Source organism: Pelmatolapia mariae, linkage group LG8 (assembly GCF_036321145.2).
Source record: "Pelmatolapia mariae isolate MD_Pm_ZW linkage group LG8, Pm_UMD_F_2, whole genome shotgun sequence".
Lineage (NCBI taxonomy): Eukaryota > Metazoa > Chordata > Actinopteri > Cichliformes > Cichlidae > Pelmatolapia > Pelmatolapia mariae.
In genome coordinates this window covers 31,562,466-31,585,506 of record NC_086234.1, presented here as the reverse complement: position 1 = coordinate 31,585,506, position 23,041 = coordinate 31,562,466, and the positions used below count along the sequence as shown (strand labels likewise).

Genomic DNA, 23,041 nt, shown 5'->3' with positions numbered 1-23,041 from the left:
CATCATGATCCTTCGTGATCATTATAATGAACGCATGGAGGAGGCAGTTAAGACTCTTTTGGAGTTTCCTGAACAGGACTGGAGAGGCCCGTTTGAGATGGCAGCATCCTGGGCCAAAAGGAATCTGGGCCGCCGTCTTCAACCTGAATCTTTGGAGCAAACTGAGGCTATCATTGTGGCGAAGCTGACAGATGTGCAGATAACTATTGGATCAACGGAGCGGAGCAGCACCATTAATGAACCACATCATCAGCCACAAGTAAATGAAGAGGTGAGACATTTGGACATGGCTGCACCCCTCATCGAGGTATCACAATCAGCTTCTCTGCACACACAACCCACAGTACAGCAGGTCAATACAGACAGGACTGTTTCTGTCACAGTACAAGTTCATGCTCCACCCACAGTTAACACCACACCCAAAACTACGACTGCTAAGACGTCTGACCCGATTGGCGGCGAACAGTCACTCTCCAGCAGGACGGATGAGGGGAGGGACGGCGATCCGAGACCTGCCCCTCTTCCTGTGGATCTACAACAGCCATGGCCCAATCAAGCGGCACCGAGAGATCAGAGAGTGAGGAGAACCCCCATAGCATTTCATGGGATTTTTTCTGAGGGGAAATCATCCCCCGCCATTCAGCTTCCACAGAACATGGAGGTTATGGACCTCCTGCAGGGGGAATCCACCCCCAAGAGGACCAGCACAGCTCCAGCTGGACAACAGCTATGCACCCCGACGAGACATCCAAGCACAAAGAAAAAGCTCAGAGAGTGGAGACTTCATACAAAGGAAGCATCGGTCATCATCGGAGACTCCAATGTGGGCATGATTCCTCCTTATGTGACAGAGGAAGTCCAAATTGACATCTTCCCAGGAGCCAAATGGGGCCATGCAGAGATCCTTCTGGATAAAGCAGACACTGACACATCGGTGGAGAAGCTGGTTCTATCCTTCGGCCTGAATAACAGGCGTCAGAGGGATAAAAATGCACCAATAACGGAGCTGAGAAGGGCGCTGTTGGCAGCCAAAGAAAAATTCCCCAAAGCAGATATTTATATCCCAGTGATTAACTTCTCTTCTGCTCTTCCCAAAACAGAACAAGACACATTATTGCACATAAACAATTTCATTACAGGTTTAAAGGAGCACATTCCTGCTCTACCTGCTGATAAGTTCAGCACGGAATCAGATAATCTCCGCTGGACTGATAAGACTGCAGAGCACATGTTGGATCATTGGAATGATCATGTTTATGGAGCATCTCCATGAAACCAATTTGAGTGACTGATTTTATGTGCATTATGTATTTCTGTGCTTGAGGAAGGCTTCAGGTGCCATTATGTGAGATTACAATCCCAATACAACCCACTAGAGGGTGCTATAACTCTAATTAAGGGAATTTTCCCCGTCTTTTTACTCTTTTGTCCCCTCTTTTTACAATTTTGACTGATATAGGCCCTTTTATGGCCGTTCCATTATAAACTCCTGGCCATGAAGCTTTCCCTAACCTTAACCTCTTTTAGCCCCATGCAGGGACTTTATTTCGGCCCTAAAACCTAACCGCTCGGAGCCCCAATTGGATACTGGGCCCTAATCTCAACCCCCATCTTCTTCCAGCCCTAATCCTAACCCTGGTTTCCCTAAACCCAGCCTCAATCCCCTTATTCGGGACAAGAGAGGGCGCTTCCCTCCTGGAGAGCAATCTGTGAGTGACGTGGGTGCCCGGGATGGGAGCAGGTATGGACTGTGCATGGAGTTTGGCCACCTTTGGTGGCCAACCTCCCAACTTAAGCTCCCCCTAACCCGCCCGTGCCGCCTGACCGCCCGCTTGGGTCACCCTATGTCCTCACATTGCAACAACTGAGAGGAAAAGGAGTCCCTAATAAGGGGCATCAGTAGAACTGTGTAATAAACATATGTGCTTTGGGTGTGCTTTGATTGTATACGTGGTTTGGAGGCTCATTATAGCTGTATACATTCATTATTGTTTATAACCTGAAGCCCAATTTTGATTTTGCAATTTTTAACCCATTAATTGGGACACTTTATGTTATTATGAGGACTTTTTATGGACTACCATGGACTCAACCTAAAAGAAAGACATTTCTTTGAAGAAGCCCAGGGCATTACATAATATTGTGCATGTTATACTCATGACAAGTATGTTTACATGTTTCACGGACTTTGGATGGCCAATTTGCCTCACCACTGTTCATTGGTATGGTTTTACAATGTTGAAGTTGATAATCTGTTCTCCAACGGTTCCTGAAAGCAACATGTCTGTGTGCGACCAATCACAACGGTGTTTTATAAGGACCTTTGACCCTGAGCATGAGACTCTTTGTTATTGGCTATTTTAGCCGGGAACCCAAAGCATCATGGGAAATGTGGTTCCACTCACACAACACCGCATGGACTTTTTGTTGAACGCACACCACCTGCTTCGAACTGTATGTTTGGATTTTTCTATGTTTTTAGCAAGCCAGCCTGATGAAGGTACATCCAGAACCGAAACGTTGCAACATTGTAAGGCTTGCATATTAATGTATTTGTGGTTTATGGAGTAAAAGCTCATTAAAGCGCTCTTCAATCACATGAAAACGAAGTAAGTTCATTTTGCTACATACAGCCGTTAGCCTCTATTATTAGGCACATCAGTGCAAATACAGTATAGTTAAGGCTATTATACGAGCTTCAAGTATGCCCCCCTGGTACGAGAACGAGCCGTGGATCGTGGTGCAACACCGGAGGAGACGGGGGACAGACCGTGGATGGCCGGACACACGGACACGGTCCCCCCGACGCAGCGACCACACGGCCTACGCCTCGGTTACCAGGAGAGAGCGCGGTGAAGGTGGGAGAGACTTTTTCCACCCGTGGCAGCGAAAATGGAGCGGAGAGCCACGGATCGTGGACCGCTACGCTGCCCACCAGAGAGAACGAGCCGAACGGGACCGAATAACGGACCGGGAATCAACTCAGCATAAGCGGTATGTAAATTCCTCCCGAACGGGCCGGGCCGAGCCTCCACAGAAGAAAATACAGTCAGATGATCCTGACTTCTCAGCCAAGGTTCGCATCATTCATAAACTCATTAAGACAGTGCACCACTTGAAAAATGTTTCGGGGGACATTCCTCCCCCCTCTCTGAACAAAATAACCCACAATCTAATGACTGTGATTAAGCCAGCCATCCCCAATAGAGACACGCAGGATTCAATTGAGGACAATGCTAAGAGCTGGGCTCATACAACCATCATGATCCTTCGTGATCATTATAATGAACGCATGGAGGAGGCAGTTAAGACTCTTTTGGAGTTTCCTGAACAGGACTGGAGAGGCCCGTTTGAGATGGCAGCATCCTGGGCCAAAAGGAATCTGGGCCGCCGTCTTCAACCTGAATCTTTGGAGCAAACTGAGGCTATCATTGTGGCGAAGCTGACAGATGTGCAGATAACTATTGGATCAACGGAGCGGAGCAGCACCATTAATGAACCACATCATCAGCCACAAGTAAATGAAGAGGTGAGACATTTGGACATGGCTGCACCCCTCATCGAGGTATCACAATCAGCTTCTCTGCACACACAACCCACAGTACAGCAGGTCAATACAGACAGGACTGTTTCTGTCACAGTACAAGTTCATGCTCCACCCACAGTTAACACCACACCCAAAACTACGACTGCTAAGACGTCTGACCCGATTGGCGGCGAACAGTCACTCTCCAGCAGGACGGATGAGGGGAGGGACGGCGATCCGAGACCTGCCCCTCTTCCTGTGGATCTACAACAGCCAGGGCCCAATCAAGCGGCACCGAGAGATCAGAGAGTGAGGAGAACCCCCATAGCATTTCATGGGATTTTTTTCTGAGGGGAAATCATCCCCCGCCATTCAGCTTCCACAGAACATGGAGGTTATGGACCTCCTGCAGGGGGAATCCACCCCCAAGAGGACCAGCACAGCTCCAGCTGGACAACAGCTATGCACCCCGACGAGACATCCAAGCACAAAGAAAAAGCTCAGAGAGTGGAGACTTCATACAAAGGAAGCATCGGTCATCATCGGAGACTCCAATGTGGGCATGATTCCTCCTTATGTGACAGAGGAAGTCCAAATTGACATCTTCCCAGGAGCCAAATGGGGCCATGCAGAGATCCTTCTGGATAAAGCAGACACTGACACATCGGTGGAGAAGCTGGTTCTATCCTTCGGCCTGAATAACAGGCGTCAGAGGGATAAAAATGCACCAATAACGGAGCTGAGAAGGGCGCTGTTGGCAGCCAAAGAAAAATTCCCCAAAGCAGATATTTATATCCCAGTGATTAACTTCTCTTCTGCTCTTCCCAAAACAGAACAAGACACATTATTGCACATAAACAATTTCATTACAGGTTTAAAGGAGCACATTCCTGCTCTACCTGCTGATAAGTTCAGCACGGAATCAGATAATCTCCGCTGGACTGATAAGACTGCAGAGCACATGTTGGATCATTGGAATGATCATGTTTATGGAGCATCTCCATGAAACCAATTTGAGTGACTGATTTTATGTGCATTATGTATTTCTGTGCTTGAGGAAGGCTTCAGGTGCCATTATGTGAGATTACAATCCCAATACAACCCACTAGAGGGTGCTATAACTCTAATTAAGGGAATTTTCCCCGTCTTTTTACTCTTTTGTCCCCTCTTTTTACAATTTTGACTGATATAGGCCCTTTTATGGCCGTTCCATTATAAACTCCTGGCCATGAAGCTTTCCCTAACCTTAACCTCTTTTAGTCCCATGCAGGGACTTTATTTCGGCCCTAAAACCTAACCGCTCGGAGCCCCAATTGGATACTGGGCCCTAATCTCAACCCCCATCTTCTTCCAGCCCTAATCCTAACCCTGGTTTCCCTAAACCCAGCCTCAATCCCCTTATTCGGGACAAGAGAGGGCGCTTCCCTCCTGGAGAGCAATCTGTGAGTGACGTGGGTGCCCGGGATGGGAGCAGGTATGGACTGTGCATGGAGTTTGGCCACCTTTGGTGGCCAACCTCCCAACTTAAGCTCCCCCTAACCCGCCCGTGCCGCCTGACCGCCCGCTTGGGTCACCCTATGTCCTCACATTGCAACAACTGAGAGGAAAAGGAGTCCCTAATAAGGGGCATCAGTAGAACTGTGTAATAAACATATGTGCTTTGGGTGTGCTTTGATTGTATACGTGGTTTGGAGGCTCATTATAGCTGTATACATTCATTATTGTTTATAACCTGAAGCCCAATTTTGATTTTGCAATTTTTAACCCATTAATTGGGACACTTTATGTTATTATGAGGACTTTTTATGGACTACCATGGACTCAACCTAAAAGAAAGACATTTCTTTGAAGAAGCCCAGGGCATTACATAATATTGTGCATGTTATACTCATGACAAGTATGTTTACATGTTTCACGGACTTTGGATGGCCAATTTGCCTCACCACTGTTCATTGGTATGGTTTTACAATGTTGAAGTTGATAATCTGTTCTCCAACGGTTCCTGAAAGCAACATGTCTGTGTGCGACCAATCACAACGGTGTTTTATAAGGACCTTTGACCCTGAGCATGAGACTCTTTGTTATTGGCTATTTTAGCCGGGAACCCAAAGCATCATGGGAAATGTGGTTCCACTCACACAACACCGCATGGACTTTTTGTTGAACGCACACCACCTGCTTCGAACTGTATGTTTGGATTTTTCTATGTTTTTAGCAAGCCAGCCTGATGAAGGTACATCCAGAACCGAAACGTTGCAACATTGTAAGGCTTGCATATTAATGTATTTGTGGTTTATGGAGTAAAAGCTCATTAAAGCGCTCTTCAATCACATGAAAACGAAGTAAGTTCATTTTGCTACATACAGCCGTTAGCCTCTATTATTAGGCACATCAGTGCAAATACAGTATAGTTAAGGCTATTATACGAGCTTCAAGTATGCCCCCCTGGTACGAGAACGAGCCGTGGATCGTGGTGCAACACCGGAGGAGACGGGGGACAGACCGTGGATGGCCGGACACACGGACACGGTCCCCCCGACGCAGCGACCACACGGCCTACGCCTCGGTTACCAGGAGAGAGCGCGGTGAAGGTGGGAGAGACTTTTTCCACCCGTGGCAGCGAAAATGGAGCGGAGAGCCACGGATCGTGGACCGCTACGCTGCCCACCAGAGAGAACGAGCCGAACGGGACCGAATAACGGACCGGGAATCAACTCAGCATAAGCGGTATGTAAATTCCTCCCGAACGGGCCGGGCCGAGCCTCCACAGAAGAAAATACAGTCAGATGATCCTGACTTCTCAGCCAAGGTTCGCATCATTCATAAACTCATTAAGACAGTGCACCACTTGAAAAATGTTTCGGGGGACATTCCTCCCCCCTCTCTGAACAAAATAACCCACAATCTAATGACTGTGATTAAGCCAGCCATCCCCAATACAGACACGCAGGATTCAATTGAGGACAATGCTAAGAGCTGGGCTCATACAACCATCATGATCCTTCGTGATCATTATAATGAACGCATGGAGGAGGCAGTTAAGACTCTTTTGGAGTTTCCTGAACAGGACTGGAGAGGCCCGTTTGAGATGGCAGCATCCTGGGCCAAAAGGAATCTGGGCCGCCGTCTTCAACCTGAATCTTTGGAGCAAACTGAGGCTATCATTGTGGCGAAGCTGACAGATGTGCAGATAACTATTGGATCAACGGAGCGGAGCAGCACCATTAATGAACCACATCATCAGCCACAAGTAAATGAAGAGGTGAGACATTTGGACATGGCTGCACCCCTCATCGAGGTATCACAATCAGCTTCTCTGCACACACAACCCACAGTACAGCAGGTCAATACAGACAGGACTGTTTCTGTCACAGTACAAGTTCATGCTCCACCCACAGTTAACACCACACCCAAAACTACGACTGCTAAGACGTCTGACCCGATTGGCGGCGAACAGTCACTCTCCAGCAGGACGGATGAGGGGAGGGACGGCGATCTGAGACCTGCCCCTCTTCCTGTGGATCTACAACAGCCAGGGCCCAATCAAGCGGCACCGAGAGATCAGAGAGTGAGGAGAACCCCCATAGCATTTCATGGGATTTTTTTCTGAGGGGAAATCATCCCCCGCCATTCAGCTTCCACAGAACATGGAGGTTATGGACCTCCTGCAGGGGGAATCCACCCCCAAGAGGACCAGCACAGCTCCAGCTGGACAACAGCTATGCACCCCGACGAGACATCCAAGCACAAAGAAAAAGCTCAGAGAGTGGAGACTTCATACAAAGGAAGCATCGGTCATCATCGGAGACTCCAATGTGGGCATGATTCCTCCTTATGTGACAGAGGAAGTCCAAATTGACATCTTCCCAGGAGCCAAATGGGGCCATGCAGAGATCCTTCTGGATAAAGCAGACACTGACACATCGGTGGAGAAGCTGGTTCTATCCTTCGGCCTGAATAACAGGCGTCAGAGGGATAAAAATGCACCAATAACGGAGCTGAGAAGGGCGCTGTTGGCAGCCAAAGAAAAATTCCCCAAAGCAGATATTTATATCCCAGTGATTAACTTCTCTTCTGCTCTTCCCAAAACAGAACAAGACACATTATTGCACATAAACAATTTCATTACAGGTTTAAAGGAGCACATTCCTGCTCTACCTGCTGATAAGTTCAGCACGGAATCAGATAATCTCCGCTGGACTGATAAGACTGCAGAGCACATGTTGGATCATTGGAATGATCATGTTTATGGAGCATCTCCATGAAACCAATTTGAGTGACTGATTTTATGTGCATTATGTATTTCTGTGCTTGAGGAAGGCTTCAGGTGCCATTATGTGAGATTACAATCCCAATACAACCCACTAGAGGGTGCTATAACTCTAATTAAGGGAATTTTCCCCGTCTTTTTACTCTTTTGTCCCCTCTTTTTACAATTTTGACTGATATAGGCCCTTTTATGGCCGTTCCATTATAAACTCCTGGCCATGAAGCTTTCCCTAACCTTAACCTCTTTTAGCCCCATGCAGGGACTTTATTTCAGCCCTAAAACCTAACCGCTCGGAGCCCCAATTGGATATTGGGCCCTAATCTCAACCCCCATCTTCTTCCAGCCCTAATCCTAACCCTGGTTTCCCTAAACCCAGCCTCAATCCCCTTATTCGGGACAAGAGAGGGCGCTTCCCTCCTGGAGAGCAATCTGTGAGTGACGTGGGTGCCCGGGATGGGAGCAGGTATGGACTGTGCATGGAGTTTGGCCACCTTTGGTGGCCAACCTCCCAACTTAAGCTCCCCCTAACCCCTAACGACTCACGGACCGCTGCTGTACAGAACCTGTGATGTCCAGACGGTGTTCCTCTGGTGTTCTGCTGTGAAAAATTTTGGGTTTAGGGATTAACATAGTTGCCATGGTTTCCTTTCTTCTCTTATTTGTTGTGTGTGATCAGGACAATTCTGGAGAAGATGGGCCTGCACGGGAAAGTCACCCCCTTGCAGGCCAGAAGACATGAGATAACTTTAAAGAATACAAAGTACGTATGTGTGTTATCAAGAAGATAATTCTTAAGAACACAAGTTAATAAATGTGCAATTACTAAGAGTTGTTGTGGTGTTTTTATTTGCCTGCTGTCATTTTTGATTTCCTCTGCCTTTAGGATTGCAAGTATCCAGGCTCAGGAGAGGGGGTCAGTGGGAAGCCCACTGCTGCTACTTGGCCCTGGTTTGCCCTCATGGATGAGGTGATAGGACAGAGGCCTTCCATTAAGCCTCTTGTCCAAATGTCCTCTGTCCCTGAGGACACTCCAGGGCCAAGCACAACAACAGTGGGTGACCAAAACGACAGCGATGACGAAGCGGCTCAGCCACCTACGACAGGGAGAAAGAGGAAAAGAGACAGGGATGATGAGCTGCTAGACCTCATCAGAGAGGACATGAGGCAGCAAAGAGAGGAGAGGAGAGCAGGGAGAGGATGGACAGACTGTTTTCACTTCTAGAAAGATGTGTTCCAAAATGAGTTATATATTGAGAAATTTATTTATTTGAATATATTTGTTACATTGTTACATGTGTTGCATTAGTTTAAAGGTTTTATGTTATTAATAAATTGATTCGAACAAACAGTGATTGTCACTGAACTCAATTTGATTTACAGGCATTTGTAACATGTATGAACAGAACGCTAACTTTGAACAATTTTACTTGGATATTTATTTGATAGCAATAAAGTAAATAACAATAACAATTAAACAAGAATATTTCAAATACACAGTATGCAAAGATGGAAAAACAATATTTTCAGTTGTTCACACAGGATTAACCTGAGTGACCTGTTCCTGGACCGTTTCTTGAACAACTGTAATAGATTACAGGAAGTCTCTGGCAGTGTTGCTGAATCTGCCGGAGCAAGATCAGACGTGGATGGGGTGCTGCAACTGAGGTTTGTCTTTTCTGGTCGGGGAGTGGAGAATCACACAGGGTGGTCTGCAAAGAGCTTTAGGATGCTTCCTCCCACTGTCCACTGCATCGTCCATCCACAGGGTTTGCAGGGCTGGCTCAATCAACGGCTGCCACAGCACTAAGATGTTTTCAGAAATATGCAAGCAGGAGATGGTGGATGCTATATTATTAGTATAATACTTGTAACTCTGTAGCAGACAACAGTTTGATAAAGTGCTATGTAAAACAAACAAACAAAAGATTAGATTCTATATGTTTCAAAGATATTTAGTTTATATATTTTATATGATACAGTACATGTGTAAGAATGACCGATGTTGTGCCAAAAAATGATCGTCTGCCAAAAACTGATTTCCGGTTTTTGCCCTAAACTGATTGCTCGTATTTAACCTGCTATGAATAACTTGTTGGTCTATAATACGTGAAACATATGTCAAATGTTTCCCTCATCAATGATATCAAGTCACTTTGAGCCACCAGCAACATTCCTGTAACAAGGTAGAAGCTGCAATCAGTTTTTGGCAGTGACTTTTATATATCCTTTATTTATCCAGCTCACAAACAATCTTGTTGACATTAGAAATTTATTTTTTAAGAGTAATCTGGCCAAGAGGACAGCAGACAGCGCAACAAATATATCAATTGTACCTAGATTATAACCAGAGTTATAAAGATACTTGAACAACAGGTAATTATTGTATATATAAAACCCCTTTGTAAACCATGTTCACCGAAGTCTATTTACCAACATACATAAAGATATTACACAGAAACATTGGAAATCAGTTTTGCCAGGCGAACACTTTTTTTGGCACAACGCCGGCAATATTTCCTAAATGCGTGTAGATTAAAGGAAATTATTTTACCTGGATATGATTGTCTCTGATGAGCCTAAGGTACAAAACGTGCGGCCAACGACGATAAGATTTTTCTAGCTCCTCGAGAATTAAAATTGCCCAAACAACGGAGCGACATTTCTGGGTCCATTTTAAAGTTTTCGCGCTGTGGCGCTAGCGACCGGAAAAACACGCAAGTAAGGGCGGAGTTGAAGGCTAGGAGGCTGTCCACAGCCCATCTGTTATGTTTGAATACTCATTGTTTGTTCAATAAAGTTTCTATGGAGAAAAAAAGGGGGCTCACTTCCTGACTACCCGTCTGTCTAAGGACACTATCTTGTGACGTAGGTAGGTAGTGTCCTTATGAGCATCCTTCCCCTGAATTCGGACACAGCCGCTGTTTCTTTCCTCTTCTCTCTTCTCATCAAAACGCTGCCAGAATCAGCTCAGTCGTGCTCTAACACTCGCTCGCTCTCATTCCTACTCTAACACACACAGAGTACGAGTGACACAACATGTCACAGACTAAGGTCGTGTCCAAATTCATGGGCTGCATCCTCCCGAGGACCCGGCCTGAGCGGTCTACGTGGGCCGGGTCCTCAGAAGGTCGGGTAGGCCGGAAGTAAACGGCTGGGGAAATTGCACGGTCTAGCCTTCTGATTAGCGTCACCGCTGTCTCGGTGGAGTTTAATAAACTCGGCCGTCTGCTCCTCGCTATCTAAATTATAACAGGACACTGGCGTAAATTCTCGACCGTCCCATACTTCTTTTTAATCAGTTTTCTGTTTGACGTTCAGTCAGCTGTGTGAAAACCAAGGAGGAACCCACCCAGGGGACTAATAAAGTTTTATTTTATCTAATCTAATCTAATAACTCTAATCTCAGCCAAACCGATTTAGTCACGAACAAACAAAACACTGAAAAAAGCCCAACAATGACATTTTAGGTTGTCTAAGTGACTTATATATTACGTTTAACCAGAGTAGCGAAAGTCCGCGGTGATCTGAAAATGATGTGCCGGGAGTTGTGCCGTTCTCGGCGGCTTCAGTGACCCTCGAGCTCCCGGCTAGCTATCGAGCTGGTGGGTAACAGACGTCTTCGAAAACGTGGAAGCACTTTTGCAAATATGCGATATCTTGATAGACCGAGCAGATATTTGATGTTTACACAGCTATTTATTGACACACACTCAGCTGTGACGTAATCGGTCTACAAACGCGGCCCCAGGAGGATGCGGCCCAGTCTGTGACATGTTGTGACACTAAGCTGAGTGTGTGTCAATAAATCAGCGGATAATTTTACACACAGCACTGTGCAAAAGTCTTGAACCAAACATTGAAGGGTTTCTTTGAACATTATCTGGGTTTTTTTTTTTACTAAGAATGTATATCTGTATTTATAAATGACATACTAAGGATGAGTAATGCTTAAAGAATGAGGAATTAAGCAGTGACCAATGACACGTTTAACAATGTGTCATTGTTATCCACTATTCTATGGATGTTTTTGAGTACAAGATCCTTTTTTCTATCAAGTAACCTAAAAAATGACTGACTGCACCTTTAAAAATACTAACTTAAATAAACCAAGATAACCCAGCAGTCCATAGGAAATAATGTATGCACTATGTCACTAAAGTTATTGTCACTGCAAATGTAAAAGTAAACATAAATGACCCAAAGAGGAAGTGACATGACTTTGAAGACAGATGTGATCAGGTGGAAAGTGCAGAAAGCTGACTGATGTCGATCTGTGGCTGCATTAAATGTTGGCCTGTCCTGTATTAGGCATTCAGGATTTTCTTTGATGGCTATTTAGCTCTTATGGCATGAACTTGCTCAGTGCATTATTATTTGCTTTTCTACAGTCTGATATTTGTTTACTAATTAATCGATACAGTGTATTAAATAAGTGCATAAATAAGATGTCAAAAACCTCATCATCATATCAAACAGGATAGATTTGGGGGGAGTTTGTTTGGCACATGCTGACTGCATTCTAATTATAACCAGAACAGGAGGCGAGAGCAGCGAACAAGAGTGCAGCAGTTTGGTGAAAGGAAGAGGAAAGGTGAAGAAGAGGTGAGCATCCAATAGACGAGCAAGAGGACAGTTTCAAAGGAGACATTATGGCACAATAAAAGCTGTAAGAGCAGAGATTCATTCATATTTTTACTATTTTGGCTTTAGCTTTTACTCCCGCTGCTTACGATAAATCCAATATAAAGAACAAACAAGAACAACTCAAATTGCATTGATTGTTTAGTTCAGTATCACTCTGTGATTGTTTGACATTTCATATAAATGTGTCTATAAAATATAGCCAATAATATTAAAAAGGTGCTGTTACTGAGTGAAACTTCCAAAGATTTCAGGTCTGGATTTAGCCCCAGTGTTTTAAGATCCTAGCAACACTCGTATTTATGGCCACATTTTTCAAAGACACTGGGTGCTGACTCAGGGGGACCACTTTAGTTCATTGAAACTTTAATGCCAGTTTAGTTTAAGACATTAAACTGGTCGCGTTTTGAATCCAATTGATAATAACAGAACTATGCTGGACATAAGCAGCTGTGTTAGTGTGACGGCCTGCATATTTGAAGGATTACGATAAACTTCCGTTCTTACTGAATCTGTAACATTGCCTTGATCGGCCTACATCATTTTAAAAAGCATTTTTTAAATAGTTTGTGTTGTTAAATGAGTTTTGTGTCACTGCACAGTGAAAAACTCACCTGATGTAGTGGTAAGGCCATGTTCACATCAGAGCGCACCCCTGTGTCATGTGACCTGGCTGGAGCTGCAAAGCTGGACTCAGACCTCAGGAAGCGAGATCTTTATCAGTCAGTGCTGTCAGAGTCTGTGCTCTGGGAAACAACCGAGTAGCTCATGCCCTCTGCTCCCACGTGGATGAGGCACAGCTCCTTTACGCTATAGAGAATAAATATATGCCAGGTAATAGACACACAGCATATAAAGCATATTCTCATTCTCAATTTTCTATATAGTAAACCTACTTTATAGAAAGTCTTGTATGTTTTTTTTAAATCTATGTCTGTTTCTCAGCGTTAGCCTTATAAAATACTGTTCCAACTGTCTGAGTAAAACCACAACCCTTAATCGGACAGCTGGTTAAGAATATGAATAATGTAGTTTTTTTTCATTTCATTTAATTTTTTGACCTTGGCACCTTAGATAGTCCATAAAACAATAAACATAAGAAGACTTAATATGTGCAATAGAACTGAACATGATAAAGAAGCATATAAATGTTACAGGATAGACATCAAACTTGTTCTGTCTGTCCTAAACTCACAGGTCTTCTTCGTGCTGGCTACTATGACCTCCTCATCGACATCCACCTGAGCAGCTATGCTACAGCTCGCCTCATGAGTACATTGTTCCCATGACGAATGACACAAAGAGCATCACTCTGTTTCCAAATGAAAAGAAGAAACATGGCCTGCCAGGCATTGGACTCAGCACCTCTTTGAGACCCAGAATGCACTTCACATCCCCAAATTTTGTTTCCAGGCCCGGACCATCGTGCTTTAACAACGGCAACAGTGGATCAGGAGATTGTTTCCAGTACAGACCTGAATTCCCCTTAGGTATACTGAAAGTTAAAACCATTGAGATGTTGACAGAGGCAGTACGGGAGGGAAGCATGCACGTACGGGACCCAGTAGGAGGAAGCACCGAGTTTCTATTTGTTCCACTCATCAAGCTGTTATATACTATGCTCATCATGGGCGTTTTCCAAAACGGAGATCTGAAGAATATCCTCCGACTGATTGAACCTTCTGTGTTCTGTGAACGACGCAATGAGCAGGATGCACTTTGCATGGAGTTGGAGGTGCTAAAGAAGGGTGAAGCCGAAGGAGGAGGAAAGGAGGGAGTGCTGAATGTCCCCAAAGAAGGACTGTTAGAGATGAAGCTGCCAGAGCCTGTAAAACTCCAGGTGACACTCAGTAGAAGCTCCCAGTTTGGAAATGCATTTCTTATATAGAATTTCACTGTTGTTTACCATTTTTGTTTGCTAAGGTAAAGGTCATATTCTGTTTATATTTCAGTTGGGATTATTATAGTTTTTCCAACTAGTAACTAGGACCCTCCATGTGCATGCAAAGAAATCTCGAGTCCGAGGAAGACCTGGTATTTCTGGTAAAATTCCTATCATACTTACCATAAAAAACAGAAACGAGACATTCTTGTACCGAGATTTAAACAAGCTTTTTACTGATGTAATGACACCAATTCATTTGTGCAGGATTTCTGCATTGGCGTCATCTGTCAGTTTTGTAGGGTCATGCATGGTCTTGACTTAGGTTGAGGGTTGAAATCCTACAATTATAGATAGGGAACAGTATAATTTGGCATTTTTCACAGAATGAGAACTTTCCCCTAATATCGAAATCGCTTTAGAAAGAGATTTCCTAATGGCCACTATGTGCAGTTTTTTAAAATTTCTTCTTTAAACCATTTAATTTTGTTTGTGTGTGTGTGTGTTTGTGTGTGTGCGTGTGTGTGTGTAGATGTGTCATGTGCTGCAGTACCTGTGTGACTGTCAGGTGCGCCATCGTATTGAGGCAGTGGTGGCCTTCTCTGATGACTTTGTGGCTTGTCTCCAAGAAAACCAACGATTTCGTTACAATGAGGTGATGCTGGCACTCAACATGTCTGCAGCCCTTACTGCCAAGAAGACCAAAGAGTTCAGATCTCCCCCACAGGAACAGGTGGCAACACCACAGAACAACATAAAGCATAAATATAACTGTAACCAGATCTAGAGGAGCACTTCAGCTTGCTATTAATCTCATTGCACAGACATTTTCTGTAATTCAAATGGTTGCCTAGCAGAGGACACTTGCTCAGTGAAGAGCAGTAAATAATGCTAAGTGGGTGACTTACATACACATTTTATTTTAATTTGGCTTTGTATAGAAACACAGTTTTTGCAAACTGTCAGCCAATCAGCCAAGGTTGAGGGTGAACCCATAGTGAAACCTAGCCCCACCCTATCATGTGATATACTAAGGTCAGAAGGCAGTGAGTGGGTGTTAAGGCGTCTGGGAAGGGATCTCAACACAGAATTATTGATGGCGGACAGCTGGTGTCGTAAGCCCCGCCTCTGTTCAAAGGTGGCCGTTCACAGTGGCCGTAGATGCTTCTTTCAGTCCTCTTTAAAACCATCTGTCTTCTCTGTCCAGCATGTGAACATTGGCATCCTCAAAAGAGTGACCTTTGACCTTTAGATGTAGATGAACAGCCAAGTCTTGACCCGTTGAGGTGGCTCTTCTATGTTGTGCCATGTGTTTATTGAAGTGGCTGTTTGGTCTCTCCAATGTAAAGGTCTGGGCATTCCTCGCTGCACTGTACAGCATACGCCACATTATTAAGTTTGTGTTTAGGAGTTTTGTCTTTGGGATGAACCAGTTTGTATCTGAGTGTGTGGCTGGGTCTGAAGTATACTCTTGGCCAAAATCAAAATCCAAGAAGTAGAATCCTTCATTGCTCACATCAACTGTTTGCCATTCCTGGATTGTGCCGTGCTCATTAAGGAGAATGGAAACCTCAACATTGAAGTTTACCGGAAGCCCCCCCACACAGACCAGTACCTCCTCTTTGACTTCCATGACCCTCTGGAACACAAACTTGAAGTAATCAGGACCCTACACCACCGGGCAGAACATGTTCCCTCTAAGCCTGAAGGGAAAAAGAAGGAACACACACATGTAAAGGAAGCTCTTAAAACATGTGGTTATCCTAATTGGGCTTTCATCAAGTCAGCAAAGATGCACAGAAAGAAGGTCAGACACCAGATAGGGAGGATCAGAAAGACAAACAGAACAACTTTGCACCCCTTATTTAGCAGGTTTGTAAGAAAAACAGGAGAATTTTCTCCAAAAGTGACATCCCACTTTACTTCAGACCCAGCCACACAGACAAAAGCTGATTTGACCCAAGTACAAAACTTCCAAACACAGACTAAGCAACATAGTGTATGCTGTGCTGTGCAGTGAGGATAGGTGACACCTCTACATCGGAGAAACCAAACAGCCACTCCAAAAATGCATGGCATGGCATAGAAGGGCCACCTCAACAGGACAAGACTTGGTACATCTACACCTAAAAGATAAAGGTCAATCTTTCATGCATGCCAGCATTCACATCTTGAACCGAGAAAACAGATGGTTTATAGGAGTAAAAGAGGACGTCTAGGTCAACTGTGCTTATGACACCAACTGTCAGCGATCCCCCAGCAACCCCTCCCAGGTACCTCAGGCCCCCAGGCCCCACTTACATCTTGTGTCAGGTGACTTCATTAGGTCATATGATAGGGTAAGGCAAGGTCTCACAATGGTTTCAGCCAAAGCCTCTGGTGATAATGATCCACAACTTTTATCCACATGTGATGATTCACATGTTGGAGTGAAACCACTGGGAGACGTTGCCCCACGCCACAGTCCCAGGTTTTTAAACCACTAGGTTTAGATATTACCGTTTATAAACCTGGGACTCTCTTGGTTTTAGAACTGAAGAAGCCTCTTGTACGAATCAGAATCAGAATCAGAATCAGAAGAAGCTTTATTTGTCACATGCAGGTTGCCCTGCGACCTTACATACACACCACACAGACATTACATGGGGATACAGGTCGGAGATTGGCAGTGTTGGAGAGAAAAAAAACAAACATTGAAATGTACATCACAATGGGAAAGTACAAGAGGAAAAAAAGAGACCCCTTCTCATGCTGTGCTTCCATGGTAGGACAGCACGAGAACAGGAAACAAAAAAACTCCTCTGCACAAAAAAGCACATAAATGTCCACAGCACAACATTGTGAAGACATAACAAGCCACAGGGTTGGGTGTTGGGTGAGGAGTAATATAAAGCGAACCCAGCAGCCGCCTCGCACGTCGCTATCTTCCCAGCGCCACACGTGGACCCGTGAAACGTGAAACTGATGATCAGAGGGCTGGGGTGAGAGCACGCTGTCCTGATTCGAGATATTGAGAACCAAAACAAAATATCAGAGGCCCAGAAGGATGCAATCAGATGAAGAGTTTATTGACAACACACGCGTGGGAAGAAGCACACAGCATCACATCTGCGAGGTTCTTCCCCAAAAATACACAGAGAATGGTTTTTATAGCATCGGAGTATAATGCCTCCTCTTGCGTTCTATAACATATTTTTGTATTTCTAAGAACATCATTTGCATCTTGTACAGACAATGATCAATTTTTAGAGCCAAAGTCAGACACAGAAGTTCCTCTTTCTAGCATCTTCTTTCCAAATATGGCGATGATTTCAGACCCCTCAAGTCCCCATGGACTTGTCTTCTTTTTAGCACATCTTTGGTCACTTGTTACCAAGCAAACTCACTTGCAACAGGTTACAACAAGAAGCTGAATGCATTCGGGCCTCTGCTCAGGCCTGTTCCTAGATTATATGTATTATATGTGTTTTGTAAGCATGTATGCTGTTTTAACCTTAATGTTGTGTGTGTACACAATGATTATGGCTGCTCCTGTAATACAAATGTCAACATATGATCATGACAACACCTGTAACACAAGTTTCAACGCAATGCCAAATGCTTTGATGAAATGATGGTTAATGCAATGATAATGATGATGGTTATGAATAGTAGCAGCAAAATATTTCCCTCATCTTGACAACGCTTATCTTTCAGGCTCTTGCATGTCTTGTTTTCTTTGGAGTACTTTCTTCTTTAGACTTGCTTTAACTCCCAACAAGAAGAGGAAAAATGTAAAACAAATATTTAGGTGAATGAAAGTTCAGAAACAGAGAAATTACAATTTTGTCAATGTGTGTATATTTGATTTTGAATCTATCTACAGAATGCCCTACAGGCACATAAAAACAAATTCAGAATTTCTCACAGCTCTTAGTCGTAGATGGACTTTTGTCTTCAAGTATTCTTTTACTTCTCGGGTAACTGCTCAGACTAACTTTAAAGAGTGTCCATGTAAGGATATGTTACACATAATCTGTACATCTCAGTCCAGCACAATAAAAACAGGAACATTTCACTTTACCTATGGGTTATATGCTTTGTTTCAATGGTTTGCAAACCTTTGTGCCCAAAGAACACCTGTATTCATGCACAAAAGCCTTTCTTTTGATGGCATTTTTCACAGACAATTTGCAACATCTTGCTCTTGAGCAGCCTTCCTGTCAGGATTGATACCACTCAACAAACATATTCTAAGCCTCGTCTTCAGCACTTTATTATACACTTAAATATAAAGCAACAAATTGTCTTGCACTGGAGTGCATTAGATTGCTTGCAACTAGTAAATTGGTCTACTTCACATAGCCCAAGTTACTCTAATGTGGTTTCCAAGTCCCACTTTAGCTTGCCAAGCAAGCTAAAGTGGGTCACAGACCGCAGCCTCCAGGCTGGGCACAGCAGGAGGGAGGCAAAGAAGCCCCCCAACCAGGCTGAGAGGACCCACAGAGCCCCAGCAGCCACGGTCGATCACAGCCCCGGTGCAGAGAGCCCCCTCCGAGGAAACACTGGAGATATGACCTAATAAGAATATATACAGGATAAAGAGATAAAATAAATAAGAACGGGATACAATATAAATATAAATAGAGTAAGAAGATAAAAAATGAATAAGAATAAAATCAATAAATATTAGGTAAAACCTAAATTAATAATAAAAATAGTTAACAGGATAGAATAAATAAGCATAAAATAAATAAACGTTAGGTGAAAGCTAAATTAAAAAGGTGGGTCTTGAGCCTGTTCTTAAAAACATGTACGTTCTCTGCGGCCCTGAGCTCCTCCGGCAGGCTGTTCCACAGATGAGGACCATACCACTGAAAAGCTGCCTCTCCGTGAGTATGTGTCCTGACTTTAGGGACAGTCAAAAGGCCAGTACCAGAGGACCTCAGGGTCCGCGAGGGTTCATATGTTAAAAGCAAATCTGAGAGATAAGAAGGCCCAAGACCATTAAGACATTTAAAAACCAATAAAAGAACTTTAAAATCGATCCTGAAACACACGGGGAGCCAATGCAGCGATTGTAAAACCGGTGTAATGTGGGCCCGCCCTCTGGTCTTCGTCAGCACACGAGCTGCAGAGTTTTGTAGAAGTTGTAAAGGTGAAATATTCTTTTTGGGGAGACCAGAGAGCAGGGCATTACAGTAATCAATGCGACTGGTAATAAAAGCATGCATCAGCATCTCCGTGTTGGCCCGAGAGAGAATAGGGCGGACTCTGGCTATATTTTTTAGATGATAAAATCCAATTTTGGTTACGTGTTTAATATGTGGGATAAAACCAAGCTCAGAGTCAAAAATAACACCCAGGTTTTTCACTTGTAGTGAAGGGCATAGTGAATATGCCTGTAATTTAGACAAGAGTTTCTCTCTCTGAGCCTCAGGACCGATGATTAAAACTTCAGTCTTGTCCTGGTTAAGCTGTAAAAAGTTTTCTGCCATCCAAGATCTTATATCTAAAATACAGTTAAAAAGGGCATCCATTGGTCTGGTGTCATCAGGAGACACGGAGATGTACAGCTGAGTGTCATCAGCGTAACTGTGGAAGTTCACTCCATGCCTCCTGATGACACTGCCAAGAGGGAGCATATACAAATTAAAAAGTACAGGGCCTAAAACCGACCCTTGAGGCACACCACATGTCATTTTATGGATCTTAGAGGAGCATGTATCCATACTCACCATAAAAGTTCTGTCTGAGAGATAGGAAGTGAACCAGTTGTGTGCAGCACCAGAGAGGCCCACCATGTGTTTCAATCTGTTTAAAAGAATAGCGTGGTCTACTGTATCAAAGGCTGCGCTTAGATCCAGTAGCACCAGGACTGAGAGCTTCTGGGCGTCCCAGTTACATCTAAGATCATTTAAAACCTTTAGGAGAGCGGTCTTTGTGCTGTGGTTCACCCTAAATCCAGACTGAAATATCTCTAGGATCTGTTTATCATTCAGAAAATCATTAATCTGAGTAAAAACAAGTTTTTCTAAAATTTTACTTAAAAATGGTAAGTTGGATACAGGTCTGTAGTTATTAAAATCATTACAATCCAAATTGCTCTTCTTCAGAAGGGGCCTCACCACCGCCGTTTTAAAGGCAGCAGGGAAGACGCCCAACTGAAGAGAGCAATTCATCATGTATAAAAGCTCAGCTTCAAAAAATCCATAAAGTGTTTTAAAAAGTAAAGAGGGGATTGGATCTAAAAGACATGTGGTGGGTGTGGGTGGTGATTTTAAACTAAATACATTGATTCATGTGAATAAACAATAATTGGGACATGTAAAGATCTAAAATTGACACATTGACTGGAGAACAGCTATAAGCAGGATGTTTCCACAATATCCACTAGAGGGCACTGTTGGTCTTCCTTGCTGAAGGACTTTAATGTTTTTCCTGCTTATTAGTCCTGTGGAGCCAAATTCTTGGTTAGGAAGCCCTTACCGGATGTATTATTCTAACCCTAACCTCTATGAACCCCACACAAGGTCTTATTTTATAATCCTAAAACCCCACCCACTTTGAATCCGAATCCCAACCCCTAGGAAGACCTGCTTAGCCCCCTCATACACCCTTAGGGCCCTAAACCTAACCTCAGTGGACCCTGTGATAGAGGTGATTTGGACCCTAATCCTAACCTCCCCTTGCGCTTCTTTATCCCTCCTCCCCTCACCTTTCTAACCCCATCCACGGGGTGTTGTTTTAAACTTCCTCTGTGTCATGCTGGGGGAGTCCTGGACACCTGGGATGAGGGCAGGTATGGTCTGTGCACTGGAGCCCGGCCCCCTTCGGGGACCGAGCTCCCAAACTTGATTTCCCATAACCCCGAACTCTAATACTGTAAATGATGAGTGATTTAAGTTAACACTAAATGTTAAACAGTGTCTCCTGAGCATTTATAATCAGGTTTGAGTCTGGCTGCATTGACTTTTGAAGATGCAAATTTAGCATGATGGCTGATGGTGCTGTGTAAGCTTCTACTTACCTTCTACACTGTGTTTAACACACATGTCAGAATAGCAAAGAGGAGCACTGTTGCTTCATCCTTAATACTTTAGAGGAGAACTGGATTGCAAATCAAAAGGTCCTTAATAGCTTTTTGTCCTCCCCGACCCTCAAAGCCAAACTTCAGCCATTTCTGTATACCTTCCATCAGGGGTGTCCAAAGTCCGGCTATGGCCCGCGGTCCATTTTTAATTGGCCCTCAAGTAATTTTATAAATAGAATAGAATATGGCCCACACTTCAACTTTTGCTTGAGTGTATTGCACTTCTTAGTTTTAACACCAGGGGGAGCTGCTGTTGATCAAGGCAGTTGCTCTACCAAAAAGGAGAATCACAGAAGAAATTTACCCCAAGTTACCAAACATGGCAGAACCAAAGAAGCGAAAGGTAGAAAGTGAGTGCAGAAAATTTCAGACACGGTGGGAGAGTGAATATTTCTTCAAAGAATTCAAGGGGAAGTGTATCTGTTTGATTTGCACTGAAACTGTGGCAGTTATGAAAGAGTATAATGTACGACGTCATTATGAAACCAAACATCAGGCCTATGCATCCTGCACTGGTGCTGAGCGAGAGCAGAAATTAAAGCAAAGGGTAGCTCTCCTTTAGCAGGTACACATGCTTCAAATATCAATAATGCGCATCAATTCTGTCACTACCCTGCTTTTGCGCACCACTTTCTTATATGCGTTTTTCTTGTTAACACACAGAGTACACACCGCTGTACGCAGTCCACGCACACGCAAAGTCAGCTGATCTCATCTGATGCAGATTTGCTCCTTGATCAAGTGACATTTGTCCGGATTTTTGGCGTACGATCAGCACCGCGGCTGGATGGCCCCATTTACATACCCAGCGCAGCTGATACTCACCAGAATAATTCACTAAAATTATATGCACTCCTGTTATTAAGTCCAGTTCAGTCTTTTAGTGTTGATAACCGTTTCAAACGAACGTTAATAGGTGTGTTGCTAAGCCTAAGAACTTAAATAACAAACTTGAAATGTACCCATCCCATTTTCCCCTTTTTTGTTTTTTCTCTGTGCTGTAAATCTTCTGTCCAAGAAGAAATCTGCTGCTGTTCTGAGAATGAGCTACCAAAGCTTTTTCTGAATAAATCAATAAAGATCCATTAATGGAAAGCTGTGATGAAGGCAGTTTTGTCTTTAATTATATTCAACAATATAACACATTTGACCACATTTAAATGATTTTTCTAACTTTAATACGCTACAGTTAAGGTTATATACCTAATTTCTAGTAAGTGGCCAGAATGATTACATCAAAGAGTTTAGTTAAAAACACGCCCCGGGCAGGCCGGCGCAAAGAAAAAGGAAAAGAAAAGGGCAAAGAAGTCAGGGGCGCCGGTTCTTTAAGCGCAGCCCACGCACCCCACTAGCTGCTGCTGAGGGACAGAGTGGTTTCGAACCAGCGACCTCAGCTTGTCACACACGAGCTAGTAGCCGGGCAGTTTACGTCTGCGCCACCTGCCCAGGCCAAACAAATGCAGACATATTTGGTATATTTATCTTCTATAAACACGCGCCGAGGTATTTTTGACAAGCAGAGAGAACAAATGTTTGGACAAAACATATCTGGTCCTCGTTAAAGATTGCACGCCGACTCCTTTATTTATTTTTTCTTTTCTATTTTTTTTTGGAGAAAGTTTGTTTTTCAAAATAAATGAGCGCCAGTGA

The 23,041-nt window shown here is 43.9% G+C and overlaps 1 protein-coding gene and 1 pseudogene across 1 annotated transcript; both read left to right on the top strand.

Annotated features, from left to right (window-relative positions):
* The first annotated feature begins 1,539 nt into the window (after positions 1 to 1,539).
* On the top strand, positions 1,540 to 8,967 carry LOC134633358 (uncharacterized). Its single transcript, XM_063482228.1, has 2 exons — positions 1,540 to 8,556; positions 8,680 to 8,967. The coding sequence occupies exon 1, from the start codon at positions 5,964 to 5,966 to the stop codon at positions 7,134 to 7,136; it is 1,173 nt and encodes a 390-aa protein (XP_063338298.1). The 5' UTR covers positions 1,540 to 5,963; the 3' UTR covers positions 7,137 to 8,556; positions 8,680 to 8,967.
* A 1,865-nt stretch (positions 8,968 to 10,832) lies between these two features.
* Positions 10,833 to 15,106, top strand: LOC134633023 (ryanodine receptor 2-like; annotated as a pseudogene).
* Positions 15,107 to 23,041: the final 7,935 nt, after the last annotated feature.

Excerpts from the sequence above, each read along its gene's own strand:
- LOC134633358 (XM_063482228.1), top strand. The coding sequence starts at position 5,964 with ATGCCCCCCTGGTACGAGAACGAGCCGTGGATCGTGGTGCAACACCGG.